Raw genomic sequence first — 16,121 nt, forward strand, 5'->3', positions numbered from 1 at the left:
TCCAGGATTCACTCACAGTCCCAGTCCTCTTACTGGCTCAGCCATCTCTCCAGCTCTGTTGCTCTGGCTCTCTGGCTCCCCAAACCCTGACCCCCTGATGCAGCTTCAAATATCAGTATCAGTACCGTCTCCTCATGTCAGGACTTCTTCAGTTTACCTACCTGTCACCCTACCTGTTCAACTCTGCAATCTGCCGTGGTCGCTGCCAATGCCTCCTGTGCACTGTTAGAAACTCCCTTGGCCAGGCTCAGCTCCCTGGGGACCTCTGGCCCAGCTCCCAGCACACAGGACCCAGGACACGGTCGCAACCACAGTATGATTCAAGGCCACGGGACGGAGTGCCATCTACCTGAGCAGTAAAGAGCTGGAACTCGTCAGGCAGAATCCAAGAGCGAGGGTAGAAGTTGTACTCCTCAGGAAAGAGATTCTGCATAATTCTCACTGCTCTGCTCAGAGTAATTTTACGCACCATCTCCGTCATGCCTGGGGAGGAGAGAAGCTGTGAGGTTTTAACAGCAGTGGGCCACTAGCTATAAAACAGCCATTGTTTGGGACTTTTACAACCACCCACCCGACAGTCACTTCTCAGACTGGATAAAAAAGAAGGTACGAGTCGTTGCCCACGGCAGTGACTCACTAATTTGTTAAGACCTACCAAATTAATGGAAGACCTGAGGTGATAGGTGGATTGTTTTCCTTATAAAAATGAAACATCAATTCAAAGGAATGAGTTTCCCCCCTAGTTTATTACTCCATTCTTTGTCAGCCCCTAGATAATGAATAAAGAGACGCAGTTATATCTTACACTTAAAACTTAATATCTTTTTAAAATTTGGGCCACCATACCTATTTTTTGGGATCCCTTCCATCTTATATCCTAGAGAATATTATCTAGTAGACTGTGCTTACATCATGAAAAGCTTAATTAAATTGTATCAAATGTATAAAAGTATATACACCTTTCAGCATAAAATCTATTTCCCTGAAATAAGACAGGGACTGGAGAAGGTATCATAGCATAATTATAGTGTAAGGGGAAAATGGAATCCATATGAGCTCTTCAGTTCTAAGTATTGATGCAGACATTGACCAGATCTCATTCATTTATCCGGAGGGAACTGAAATATCTCACTTATAAAACATTTGGACTTTTTTTTTTCTTCACATCTTGAGTAACACTGACAAGGGAAGTGAGAGTTTACCCTAGCAAATTTTAAGCAAATTATTTTATATTTTGGCATGCTTATTTCTCAAAGCAAATATTGCCGCTAGAAACGACCTTCACACCCTAGCCTGTTTAGCTCAGTGGAGAGAGTGTCGGCCCAAAGGGTCCTGGGTTCGATTCCTGTCAAGGATACATACCTCAGTTGCAGGCTTGATCCTGGCTTTGGTGGGGCACATGCTGGAGGCAACCAATCGATGTGTCTCTCTTACATTGATGTTTCTCTCCCCTTCCCTTCTCTCTAAAAATCAATGGGAAAATACCCTCGGGTGAGGATTAACAGCAACAACAACAAAAAAATGGTCTTCACCCTGAGAGAGCTACACTAGAAAATTGCTGAGCGAAGTTTTTTTGTTTTTTTTTTAATCCTTGACTGGAATTGAACCCGTGACCCTTCAGTCTGCAGGCCAATACTCTATCCACTGAGCTAAACCAGCTAGAGCTGAGCGAAGTTATTTTTATTTATAGAAAGTACCAAGCTTCATGTTAGCTCAGCATGTCCGAATTATCACACCTTCCAAGAGTGCACGATCAGACTGAACGAAGTTTCTCTAAAGGGTAAACACTTGAGAATGAAGGTTTTAATAACCTACTTCTTGCTTCCCACAGCATATTAAAAAGAGCGATAAACCTAAAAATTGCAGCTTCAACATGTCAATGCCCAGGTTTAGTTCTTGTTTAGAAGGATATAGAGGATTAAGCGAGAAATAAAGGGGCTTAAAAAGTTCTAATAAACTGGGCTATAATGTGGACTCTCCAATATAAAATAAACTCACTGAGGACACTGTCCTGAGCTTCCCAAGAAATATGCATGAGTTTGGAAAATCAAAGTATTCCCCTATGAAATTTTGAGTGAAGCACTGGAGCTGAACACAGGGGACACAAAGGCAAATTGTCCGTTTTCTTGGGAACTCTTCCCTCGTGTCTGACCAAGGTCTCCGTCAGGATTAAACTAGACCCCCGGGACGAAATGCGAAGCAGCACCTTACACCACACAGATGCTGCCTCCTGACCAGAATGTGGTGGTATGCGCCGCATCAGGGCGCTGTAACCGGGAAAGGCTCAGAGACCCCTCAGCAGGTCAGAAGGACACACACAACGTAGACCGAAGTGCTCTGAGAACAGGAGTGCTGTTTGAATGTTCCAGAAAAGTTTTATGAAAATCGAGGTCTAGCAAGTGGAGTAAATACTCATTTTCAATCTGCAGTGACTTTTTCTGTGCTGCACGCTGGAGGTCCCTATGCCAGCTAAGGATCTGTTTCCGAGTTTACCTTTGTGTCTGTCTCCAGACAGTCCTCTACTGAAAACAGTCAACTGCCCACCAATGGCAACTTTTGCCAGACCCTGCCGGCCTGCTGGCTCTATAGCTCAGCCCTAACCCCACCAGTACACCTATCTCCAGCAGGCACCTGTGTAGACCTCCCTCAGTCCACTGACCACCAAAGCTTTTGTTCCGCTACCGTATGTTGGCTGTGATGCCACCCAGTACTGCCAGGAAGAAGGTCTCCACCCTTCACTTAAGCCCATGAAGCAGCTGCTGGCATCCCTACCCTCAGTCAGACACGAGGGAAGAGCTCCCAAGAAAACGGACAGATAGTGGCTCAGAACCAGATGTGAGGCGGGCCATCTTCTCTCAGTAAGATGCTGGCAAGAGTGGCTGGCCTTCTAGCTGAGCCAGAGCCCATGTTCCCAGAGTACATGTGTGAATAGGGAGGTCACTGCCAGAATCTGCCTGACCCTGTCTGTGACCTCTGCCTAGGCTTTGGGATCCATTCTGACCTGAGGTGGAGCCTAGATCTAACCATCAGTTCCCAAGACTAGGAACAAGGCACTGTTTGACCCCAGCTTTGTAGACCAATTAAATAAGGAGGAGTTCAACTGCTTTTCTGGGGTTCCATTGCTTTGTCCCCAAATTTTGGAAACATGTCTTTTATTCCTGGTACCTGAGCAACGTCTTTGCCTTGTTCTCTCCAATGTTCTTCTGGAGTCCTCCTGTCTGTGACTTCAGGGCTGGGCTACTAACATGTTCTTTTGAGGCTGACTGGGTACCTGGGTTTCTCATCAGGTCTATCCCAAGATGTCCCTGTATCGCCAGTTCCCTTATGGACTGGGAAACCCTCTAATGCAGGTTGGAGCTTCACACCAAGATCTTATCTCCTACCATCCCCCCCAAGCCCAGGCCTGGGTTCTTCTTTTTGCAGCAAAGTCCCAAGACCTGGTGGATCTCTTCCTGTGTGGAGTTACGAGAAAAGGTAACAGCTTTGCCCAATTTAAAAAACAAAAATAAGAACAAAATAAAATCTGAGCTGCATTGGAAGCATTATTCAATCCAAATATCATTTATAATAGAAACACAAACCAGAGGTCAAACAGTCCATTCAGATCCATCCTCTTTCCTCCATTCCCATCCCCACTGATAAGTTCACCTTCTTCGCTTGGATGCTGCAGCAGTCTCTTAGCTCTCTTTGCATTTCCTCTCCAATGCACCCCTTGGGATGATCTTTCTGAAATCCAAACTGGCCCGTGTAACTCTGTGGCTTAAAATTCCTCAGCGGCTTCCCATGACCTTTGTCCCTGCCTAGCATCACTCGCTGCCCCTATTACATGTGACCCTTTCTAACCACCATGGGCCACTTCCCCTGGCTGAGAGAGCAGTGAGTTCTAAGCAGTCTGTGTCTTTGTACCAGCTCTGCTCCCTTGCTTTACATGAGGTTCAGACCCATCCATCCCTGTGGGCTCAGCTCACATGCCAATCCTCCTCTCCCGGATCTCTCACCTCACCTATCCCAAGCGAATTTGGATGAGGGCAGGTGTCCTCGCTCCAAAGCCCCACAGCATCCCAAGTTTCCTCTAACATAGTACATATTTGGTGTCACACTTACCTCTCCACATGTCTCTCCCCTTGTCCGTGAGTCCCCAGCCCAGCCCAGCCCAGTGCTTGCCAGGTGGCTGCCCCCATGGATTCCTCAGTGGAGCCCCTTCCCTAGTCCCCTCCTCAGGGTGGGCTCTCAGGCACCACCGGCATGTGCTGTCAACATCTCACACCCTGAAACCCATCAAAAGACTTGTTTGTAAGCTGAGAATTGAGAGTTTCAGGCTTTCTTAAAGCAGATTATTTTTTATAGAAAGTCTTAATTCATCATTAAGATACAATAACAAACTTTGAGGGAAATTGCCCATAGAAAAATGGCTAAAATCTAATGTGCTAACACAAACAAAATAAATTACTCCCATATGCGTGTCCAAAAGTTTTGCTTGTTCAGTGTGGGAAGTGTTTATACTTGCCAGGCATGTCCACTAGGACTTACTGTAAGTAACATACAATGCATACAAAGTACATTTGTTAAATAATGGGATATATCGGAGACAGAAGATAAGGTTGGACACAAACTGGAGCCAAAGAACAGACTGCTCAGTGATCACCCATTGCTGAGGACTGCCGTCTTTCTCAGAGTGAAGTTTGTGGCCACACTGCCCTCTGCCTAGATGTTCGAGGTCCTACTTTGTCATTAGAGCTAATTAACTACTGTTAGTAAAGGGGGAAATTATAAGTGCTAATCACTGGCAGGTGGAACATAGGATGGGACAAGCTTGCTTCTTTGAGATGAATATCCTTTTCTCACCTTTAATGAAGCCAGGCCTTTGGCGATATTTTTCTCTGTATTTCTAATTTGTGTTCTGAATGGAGGGTCACAGCTCCTACCTTTTCCCTTCTCTCTAGATGAGACGTGAGCAGATCAGAAATGTAAATGAAGCCTCACCTATGATTCAGGCCTTAGGAACTCTGTCCTCATTCAGAGTTGTTCTCTTTCAGATTATGCTATCCTGATATCCTTTAGTAGCACCAAAAAGTCCTTTAGTAGCTCCAAAAAGTCACCTTTTTTGCCCTAGCCAGTTTGGCTCAGTGGATAGAGAGTTGGCCTGCAGACTTAAGGTCCCAGGTTTGATTCTGGTCAAGGTCATGTGCCTTGGTCCCCGGCCTTGGTCAGGGATCATGGGGGAGGCAATCAGTTGATGTGTCCCTCTCATATGACGTTTCTCTTTCTCTGTCTCTCCCCCTCCCTTCCATTCTCTCTAAAAGATCAATGGGAAAATATCCTCAGGTGAGGATTAACAACAACAAAAGTCACCTTTTTCTGCTCAGTAAGACATAAAGCAATAACTATTCCATTAGACCGTGTGCAAGAACCCTGACTGCAAGCATCATTCTTGTTCTGTAACAAAATCCTCTCTCCTTCTCTAAGGACAAATTTGACCTCAGGTTAATTTTCTAATTCTGTTCCCCTGGAAACCAATAAAGGTGGAGAGTCAGCTGTGTTACTAGACAAGACAACAAAGGATATGGTTAAAATGACCCAGATTGGCAAATTGCATAAATACCAGGTAGGAAGCCAGGACTCCAAGCTTTCCTGAGAGTGGTGATGCTTGTCACTTAGCATGACCCTGGGGGAACACTGGAAGCTATGCTGTGGAGTAGGTACATGAGATCCTGGGTCCTATGAGTCATCTAAGCCAAGACAGATTCCCATCCACCAATGGGGGTCTTATCTCCTCGCACCTGAGCTTTCTCTCGAGGGGCCAGACACTAGCCCCAGGAACCCTTGCAAAGACTCCGCTGGAGAGACATGCTGGGTACTGGCCCGATGGTAAGCTGTGTATCCTGACCTATATCCTTCCATGTGAATCTCAGCCACGTGTGGTGTGGGGCAGTTTGCATGCTCAGTTGAAAAGCCCCTAGTGGACAAGGCACAACCCGCCAGTGTATAATGTATGGATACTGGGTTTTCTGAGAGGTGTTTTCTTACAGATGTGGCATGTATTGCCAAAGAGAAAAAACAAACTGATTCTCCTTTTTAAAATAAGCATAGCCGAAACTGGTTTGGCTCAGTGGATAGGGCATCGGTCTGCGGACTGGAGGGTCCCAGGTTCGATTCCGGTCAAGGGCATGTACCTTGGTTGCGGGCACATCCCCAGTAGGAGGTGTGCAAGAGGCAGCTGATCGATGATTCTCTCTCATCGATGTTTCTAACTCTCTGTCTCTCTCTCTTCCTCTCTGTAGAAAATCAATAAAATATATATTTTTTAAAAATAATGAATAGCAGTCACAGCAGAAGAGGGTGGTAGAGGCACAAGGGGTGGTAGGGAGTGGACTGAGGGGGTATCTTAAAATGCTGGCTCTGCCACTTTCCCTCACAGGAAAGTCTCACTGGGATAATGGCTTTGGGTAAAAGCAGAGGTTCTGCCACCTATTATTCCCAGAAAAGTGCATTTGGTTTTTAAAACAGTACCACCAAATGTGATACTTCAAGAAAATGAAAACTGCTAACCCCATTTCTGTGACATATTCCTTGAATTTCAGTACTTCTGTTTCCTGCAAATTATTTAAGTAAAATGGTCTATTTTTTCATTTTGAGAATATAACTGAAAAAGTGAAAATCATGTCCTTTCACCAGTGGAATCAGACCAGGAAAGCCTGTCTTTTGATGTTTTTGAGCCTCCAATCTTCAACCCCCTGGTGGGTTAAGTCCAGATTCCTCTGTGTTAGCATCCCTCCCAAGGTGATGGAGCAGGGGCAGAGTGCAGGCAGCAATTCCAATGAAGAGATCTCAAGTTTGATCTCAAAGCAGAGATCTCAAGTTTGATCTCAAAGCAGAGATCTGGAGTTTGATCTCAAAGCACTGCCATGTTATTGAGGACAAGTGTACCCTGAGACCCAGCCTGGGAACATTTGTAAATGCCAACAACAAAAACAACAGTGGATACCTGGAAACTTGTTCACTTGACCGGAGAATATGTTGTTGTCGTGAAATGAAACACCATGCCAGTAGATATCACAGGGCGAGCGGCGGCCAAAAGGGATCTAGGAGAAAGAGAAAAAAAATGTGACTGATCATCACCAGAACCAGAGGAGCAGTGACCACACTGATGTCTAGTGTATACAAACTCCCGGCACCCTCACACACATCACATGATTCAGTCCTCATAATAAACACGTGCCATAGCTGATATTCTTTCCCATTTTACAGGGGAGGAGACAGACTCGGGCAGGTTAAGTAACTTGCTCAGGGTCACAACCAGGAGGGTGGAGTACTGATTCCATGTGGCAGGCACTACACTCATGGCTTTACAGGTACCTTTTCATTTTATTCCTCATAACTACCTACCAAGGATTATTCCCATTTTACCGATGAGAAAATGGGGGCTGAGAATGGTATTCTAATATGCCCAAGGACACACATGGCAGGTAAGGGAAGAATCAAGATCTAAAGCCAGGCCTATCTGGATTCCAAGCCATTCTTCTTTTTCTCTGAAAACTACAACGCTTAACCCAATCCCCAAAGAAGAATGAGTTTTCACAGTTTCTCTCTTTCTTCCTTCCTTCCTTCCTTCCTTCCTTCCTCCCTCCCTCCCTCCCTCCCTCCCTCCCTCCCTCCCTCCCCTCTCTCTCTCCCTCTCTCTCTCTCTCTCTCTCTCTCTCTCTCTCTCTCTCTCTCTCTCTCTCTCTCTCTTTCCCTCCCTCCCTCACACACACACACACACACACACACACACACACACAGTCCATAGGGCAAGATGCATCCCCAGTGCCTAAAACAGTTCCTGGCATCCAGTAAGAGTTTTAAATAAAATGAACAAACCAGAAGTGGTCATCTGACTCAAGATGAGATAACCAGATTCTCCCAGGAATTTGGAAATCAGAGATGCTGGCAGCCTTAGCTGACCCTTGAACTGGAAGTGATTAAAAAAAAAAAAAAAAAAAAAAGCCAGAGCCAGGCAGCTGTGCTTCACTGTGTGCACAGAGAAGCAAAGACAGCCAATCTGCTGAGAGAGAAAGGAAGCAGGTGCAGAAACAAAGTAGAGATGAGACGCTGTGGCCCTGGAGACACATAATAAGGGCCCCAGATCCTAGGGCTTCCAGATCCTGGACTCAGAACCTCCTGAGCCTGGCTGTCCTCCTGTCCTTGGGTCCTATAAGACCGTCTTGTAATCTTAAAACACACCTGCTTTTTGCACAAGCTATAGGGTTTCCCTCACTGAGACAAAGGGCCTGCTCTTTCCACCGCAGCCTAGATGACCAAATTTGATCTAATTCTGAATTTACAGAATTGTTATAAAAGTTACCAAATTCTGCATTTACAGAATGTATTTTTAAATCTGTAACTCTGCTGGGACCGGTTTGGCTCAGTGGATAGAGCGTCGGCCTGCGGATTGAAAGGTCTCGGGTTCGATTCCAGTCAAGGGCATGTACCTTGGTTGTGGGCACATCCCCAGTAGGGGGTGTGCAAGAGGCAGCTGATTGATGATTCTCTCTCATCGATGTTTCTAACTCTCTATCCCTCTCTCTTCCTCTCTATGAAAAATCAATAAAATATATATTTTTTTAAAAATCTGTAACTCAGATGACCCTTGTTAAAGGAAAAAGTGAGTCCAGATTTAAAACCTGCTTGTTTAAAGTCCAGATGAAGAGAAATACCAACACATTGAATAAGATCATTTGATTTTCCCACTCTAAGACTACAGTTAATCAGAATTTTTATCTGCTCCAATTTGAGAGGGCCACACTCCAATGGAAGAACACAGCATTGCTAATGACATGGTGGTGACTCGAAGCTTTCCAACTATTCCCAATTAGAATGAAGACAAACAGACTCACACACTTTAAATCATTCACATTATTTCTAAACTGTGCCAAAGTGAGGCATATGTTATACTCTATTAGCATTAACAAGTCCATCTATAATGTAATATACCATTTCACTCATTTTCTTTGCATCCAATGGACTGAACTTATTAATTCAGTAGTCATAAATACAAAGAGATACAACAAACGTCGTTATTTTCTTCCAGCTGTTAAGTGCTAATATGAAGAAAGGGAATTAACTTAATCAGGGAGGTAGCTCTTTCAAAAGCAGACTCTCCCAACAAAGTTTCTACGATGCAAAGTGGTTTTGCTGCTCGAAATGTGGGACCAACACCTGCTCTCTGTCGGCGGACAACTGTTGACTCCTTAACACGCCTATGGTCACACCTCAATCCTTGCTACCTTCTCCCCTATCAAACCTTCATTCAGAAGTGCTTCTAACTCATTTTGTTTTGAGAAACTACCTATTTTTAAAAATCCATTCATTCATTATTACCATGCCAGGCACTGTGCTAGATACTGAGAACACAGAGAAACACAATTTTAAATAGGTCAAAGGCTTCATAATCCCATCTCTTTTAAAGATCTTTTTCACCCTAGCCGGTTTGGCTCAGTGGACAGAGCATCGGCCTGCGGATTGAAGGGTCCTGGGTTTGGTTGCCCTTCAATGGGTGAATATTTAAATAAACGGTGGTATATCCAGACAATGAAATATTATTCTAAAGTATGGTGACAACCATACTTGGGTAAAAATTGTTATTTAATATTTTAAGCTTGCTGTTTTGGGTTCTGTACTCATTTAAAAGTTATTTTGATTTTCTAAACTTATGTATGCTATCCCAATACTCCATTGATGATGGTTTGAATATCCCATTGATTGTGATCTCACTGGTCATTGAAGCACATTCCTGGGACCCAAGACAGTTCAAGTATCCTGAATTGCCTTAGTAGCTACAGGTAGTGCATTCCTGTTGACTCAGTGATCCCAGAATCTGGACAGCACAGTTATTCTAAATTGTCCAGATAGTCCATTCCAGATAATGTGTTTCTGTTGAGTCAGTGATTCTTAGATACTTTAGATAACTACTTGCTCAGTTTCACTTCTGTAAAATCGTGAAACAGGTTCCTCATTCCAGACCCAAAGATGTAGTCGATACTTTTGTGATATTCAATATAAGCCAGAGGTGGCAAGCTGTTCGGAGCTGCAAGGTCTGGAGAGCTTTTGCACCCTCATATGCTGCCAGCCTTTAATAAATGACTCCATAATTCGACTTTTTTGAGGCGTCCTTTGTAAGATGGGGATTACTCTACAACAATTCAGCACTAAAAAGAAATGAGCTCTCAAGTCACAAAAAGACATGGTGGAAGGCATTAAGTATATATTTTTAAGTGAAAGAAGCCCATCTAAAAAGGCTACATACTATATGATTCCAACTATATGATATTCTGGAAAAGACAAAACTCATTATACACTTGTTCAAACCCATAGAATGTACCCTACCAAGGGTACATAATATAAACTATGGACTTTGGGTGATAATGATGTATCAATGTAGGCTCATCAGTTGTAATAAATGTACTATTCTGGTATGGGATTTTGATAGTGGAAGAGGCTGTGCATATGTGGGGACAGTGAATATAAAGGAAATCTCTGTTCCTTCTACTCAATTTTGCTGTGAACCTATGATAGCCCTAAATAAAAATAATGAAAATAAAGTTTAAAAAAAATATCATGGTACTAGCACAAAGACAGATATGTAGATCAATTGAATAGGATAGAGAACCCAGAAATAAACCCTTGCATTTATGGTCAAATGGTTTTTGACAAGGATGACAAAACTATTCAATGGGGATGGAAAAATTGGATGTTTACAAGCAAAAAGAATAATGTTGGATCCTTACCTTACACTATACACAAAAATTAACTCAAAATGAGCCAAAGACCTAATCTTAAGAGCTAACACTAAAGAAAATATAGGAAAAGTATGGGGGATAAAATTTATGGCATTGATGTGGCAATTATTTCTTGAATATGACACCAAAGCACGGGGAATAAATAAACAAACAAACAAACAAACAAACAGAACTTCATCAAAATTAAAACTTTTTGCATGAAAGGACACTGTCAACAGAATGAAAGGGCAACCCATTGAATGGGAGAAAGTATTTTAAAATTATATCTCTGACAAAGAACTAATATTCAGAATTTATTTTATACTGCCTACAACTCAACAACAAAAAGCAACCTAATTAAAAGAATAAGCAAAGGATTTGAATAGATATTTCTTCAAAGTGGTTAGCATGCACATGAAAAGATGCTCAACAATGCTAATCACTAGGAAAATGAAATCACAATGAGACACCACTTCACATCTATTAGAAGGGCTATTATAAAAATAATAAAAATAAGTGTTGATAAGGATGTAGAGAAATTGGAACTCTTGGGCATTGGGAATGCAAAAAAAAAAAAAAAACTTCTGTGGGGAACAAAATTCCCACATAATCCAGCAATTCCACTTCTGGATATATACCCAAAGAATTCAGGGGCTTGAATAAATATTGATACACAAATGTTCATGGCAGCATTATTTACAACAAGCAAAAAGAGGATACAATCCAAGTGTCCATCAACTGTCCATCAATGAATAAACAAAATGTGGTATACATATACTATTACTAAGCCTTAAGAAGGAATGAAATTTTGACACCTGCTATAATACAGATGACCCCTGAGGACATTATGCTAAGTGAAACAAAACAGACACAAAAGGACAAATATTGTATAGTCTCACATATATGAGATAGCTAGTATAGTCAGATTCCTAGAGAAAGTAAGTGGTGGTTTCTAGTGGTGGGGGAGGGAACAAAAGGGAATTATTTGTTTAATGGGTACAGAGTTTCAGTTTGGGAACATGCAATAAGTTCCGGAGATGGATGGCGGTAACGGTTGAAAAACAATGTGAATGTATTTAATGCCACTGCATTGTACACCTAATGAGGTTAAGATGGTATGCATATTTTACCATAATAAAGCAACATCACAAACTGTTTGCTTACACCCTCTGACACTAAGGGGCCATTTGAGGCTCTACTCTGAGCTCTCTGTAGCCTGCAATGGTGCATGGATTTTCATAGCGCAACTGAAAATTGACAAATGCTTCCTGATTCCCCACTCCCCATTTTTCTCAAGGTCACATCATCACATTTACTCCAGGAGATTCAGAGACTCCCTGAAGCCTCTAGCTGTTTAAGAGATACCATGTTAGAATGAATATGTGAAGTTATGGCCAGGACCAGTTTGGCTCAGTGGATAGAGTGTCGGCCTGCGGACTGAAAGGTCCCGGGTTCGATTCCGGTTGAGGGCATGTACCTTGGCTGTGGGCACATCCCCAGTAGGGGGTGTGCAAGAGGCAGCTGATTGATGATTCTCTCTCATCGATGTTCCTAACTCTCTATCTCTCTCTCTTTCTCTCTGTGAAAAATCAATAAAATATATATATTTAAAAAAATATGTGAAGTTATGAATAGCAGCTACTCAAATACATCATCATGATCATCCTAATCATTAAAGTTAACATTTAGGTAATGCTATGTCTAATTGTTAAACAATTTATCTCATTTAATCCTCACAACAACCTTATGAGAAAGGTGCTATTATTAATCCTATTTACAGTTGAAGAAACCAAAGCTTTGAGAGATTAAATAATTTTCCCAAAGTAAAAGTAAAAGCTAGTAAGGGCAGAGTCAGGATTAAGTCCAGGTGTTCCTGATTCCAAGGCCCATGTACTTAACCAGCTACACACAACTAATCTTGAACTGATCACTGTGGTATTTACCAGTCACACATGAACTATAGTAACTAACCTACCCTCACACTTCATGCTACCCTCCTTTCCACAAAGGAAGTTCCTCCTTCAGCAAATACACCTGAAGGGACCCAAAATCCCTTTCCCTCCTGCCCAAAAGGACTAAAACGCACTTGCAAAATAGCCAGGCTCAGACAAGAATTGAAATCAGTAAATGTCCTTAGAGCATATTTGTGCTTAAGGAACTGATATTCAGGTCCCTCTTTAATGACCCAGAGAGCAAGTTTGAATCCCTCCAAGGGCTTTTGCAAAAAGAAATGTCACAGTGCATGCTGATGAAAGCACAATTCGCATTTCTGTACTTTGTGAATGATTTTCTTCATGAACAGAAAATCTCGCAAGTGATTGGGCATAAAAGTGGCAAATAAGCTTTGATATGGAGAGTAGACAGAAGGCTACTCTCTCCCCTACCTACCCATCTGCTGTAGGGAGTCTCCAACCATCCACGTTTCCTGGAACTCATACCCTGTGTAGTCTTCACCCACATTGTCACAGACTTGGCCTATGTGACCAATAGCTACAGCATAAGTGACCTTCTGATGTTAGGATACCTCCAATATGCTAATCCTATATAATAAAGATATAATATGCAAATGCTCGTTGCGCCATGAAGTGTAATGACCAACCACTTAAGGACCAGATCACCCACATCACAGATCAGCAGGAGGGTGGGGCAGTTGGTGGAGAGCTATAGGAGGGGAGGCAGTGAGCTACTGGCTACAAGCCGGTAGGGGGGTGAGGGGGGCAGAGAGCTACAGGGGAGAAGCAGAGTCCCCAGACATCCCCAGTGTAGAGAGCAGAGGCTGGCCCTCAACAAATGCACCTTCTGGAGAACACAAGGTTCTGTGAATCACAGCCCCAGGGATCCCGGAGCCAGCCTGGGGTAGAGACAGAGGTATTAACAGATAGCAGGTTCTGTGTGACAAAGTGCTGTGAGAGCCCAGGGGCAGTAACGTTTCCACTCAAGGCGAGGAAAATTTAACCAAGGAGGGGGCCATCTGAGCTAGTGGGAAGGAGGCATTTGCCAGGCACAGATGAAGGGAAAGAGAAATCAGGCAGCGGGGAAAACACCTGCAGGGCAGGGAATCTCAAAGAGCATGAGAGCTTCCGTGTGCCTGGAGCCAAAGTTGGAGCAGTCAGACAGATCACAAAGGGATCACGGGAAAGCTGAGGAATTAGAACGCAATTCTGCAGGTGGAAGAGGGCCAAGGGAAATGCTCAAGCAGGGCAAGGCTGGGCCGGGCAGGAGTGGAGGGTGGAGGGGAGGTAGAGTCTAGAGACTGAGGACAGGGCCTGAGGACAAGGAAGCCAGCCAAGGCTGGGAGAAAGGGGATGGGTGGGTGATGACTGGGCAAAGAGAGAGAATGCTCTGGGAAGAAGCGTGGGAAAGCATGGTTCAGTGTGTAAGAATTACTCTGCCACTCCACGCACTTCTGTGCCTCTTCTGTGCCCGTGGGCACATGTGTGGCCCATCTCCTCCAGGCTCCTGGTCGTTGGGATGGAGAGGACCCCACGGGGATGTTTAATACAGGCGCGTCTGGCTCCAATGGGTTTCCCAGGAAGACAATCATTACTCATCCTCTAATAGAGCCAATAAATACAGCAGGAGGATAAGTAATTAAGAATCTTTTGCTGGAAAGTAGCAATTTTGGTGATCTATGAAGTTTCCCTTTCCTGTTCACCACTTCCTCCTTACCGCAAGTACGATACTCTGGGTAAGTATGCCATTCCCTGTTCACTGAATTAATACAAAGCAGGTTGTATTTTTTTATTAAATCCATTCATTATAAATGACACATATGAATTGAAGCTGGAAGAGCTGTGGTAAGGCCTGTCCTCTGCCTTGCTTCCACTTCTGATTGAAAGACTTTTAATGAGATCAAAATTGTGACCAAACAATTTACAGAAAAAAAAAACAGCCCATGTTGGAAGCAGAGGAAGATAACGTTGCCCCTTCACAATTTCAGTGTCCTGTAGCAATCTTCTCCAGTTATTTATTCTGATGTCTAATTTCCTGCCCATAAAGAATCTATATTAGTAGTAATTATATTAGGCACGAGAAAAAGAAACACTTCACAAAATTCTGAAGTGATTTACCTCTCAGCTTGCAGTTTTAATTAAAATTCCAGTTTATTTAGCAAATAGTCTGAAAAGATTAGATACCAATTTAGCACTATGTTCTTTTTCCACTTTCCAAATCATAAGGGTGACACAAACAACAAAATAACCACATTAAATGATTCTCCATTCCATCATAATTCAGCCTATGGAAAAGCACTCCAATATCAATTATAAATTAACTCCATTACACTCTGCAAAATTATCAACAGTAATCTCTCTGCTCTCTACTCCCTTACTGTGGGTAAATTATATCAATCCACCATGAGGCCTCCAATTACTAAGTCTCTTCCACATCAAAATTTTAAATGTGTTTATTAACTGAAATGGAACAAAGCAAATCGGGTTTTCCATTTCAGCAACACTTCCTCCCAGCCAGGATATCAAACAACTTTTCCTGAAGTCACTCCTGACACCTCCCCAGCTAACCAGATTCCCATGACATTTCAGTACTTTCCACAGTGGCAACTCCCACTGAAAGCTGGTCTGTAGGCACCCTGGCTGGGCCAGGACATCAGTTAATCCATTCAACACACAAGCAAGTTGTGCCTTTGAGGCAGGCAGTGCTCAGGGAACACTGAGAGGCTCCACCTGTGGGAGCAGAGGTTAGTGGCAGGAGTTGGGGCTGGAGAGGTGAAAATAGGATGAATGAAAGAGTCCTGATCTTCCAGGAGCTCAGAGTGAAGCCTCTGAGCCAGACACCTAAGCAGATTGTTGTAATGCCTGCAGCCACTCTCTTACTGAGCATTACTACACACCTGCCTCCGAGCTACCCTCTTCACCCACACTGTCATCTTTAATTGCTACACAACTTTATGAATAGCCATTCTATCCCCATTTTACAAAGGAAACAAAAGAGGCCCAGGGAAGTAGGGGACATTTGAGCTGACTCTCGATGAGAGAAAGAAGTTGCCAGACTAAAGAGGGAAAGGGGTTTCCACGGGAGGAAACGAAAGCATGTGTGAAGACCAAGTGAAGAGCAGGCGAGAGCCTGGAGATCCAGGCCTCCTCTGTCTGTGGCCATGAACACCCCACCTACCTTCAGGCCTGTTACCCATCTGCCACACACAGGTATTTCCCATTCTGCAAACCCATGAGGATCTGCTCTTCCTTACCAACACTGATTATGATTTGTGCTGACCCCAAGTCACCCAGTGCTGTCTTAATAATGTTCCCCAGGGACAAAAAGTGGTTTCCGGGGGACTTAACTAGATAAAGGAGGATAGACTCTGCCCCCACTAAACTCCCCTGTGCCTCCTGGCCCTAAAACCAG

The 16,121-nt window shown here is 43.5% G+C and overlaps 1 protein-coding gene across 1 annotated transcript in view; it reads right to left on the bottom strand.

Moving 5' to 3' along the window:
• TTLL11 (tubulin tyrosine ligase like 11) overlaps window positions 1-16,121 on the bottom strand; it is a 173,287-nt gene that overhangs the window by 134,016 nt on the left and 23,150 nt on the right. The window contains exons 2-3 of the mRNA XM_084899222.1: window positions 6,986-7,082; window positions 350-483 (exon numbers count right to left, since the gene is read on the bottom strand). Coding sequence (XP_084755348.1) covers window positions 350-483; window positions 6,986-7,082 — 231 coding nt within the window. The remainder of the gene's footprint in view (window positions 1-349; window positions 484-6,985; window positions 7,083-16,121) is intronic.

The sequence above is a fragment of the Pipistrellus hanaki genome (assembly GCF_964339955.1).
Source record: "Pipistrellus hanaki genome assembly, chromosome: 11".
NCBI classification, from domain to species: Eukaryota; Metazoa; Chordata; class Mammalia; order Chiroptera; family Vespertilionidae; genus Pipistrellus; species Pipistrellus hanaki.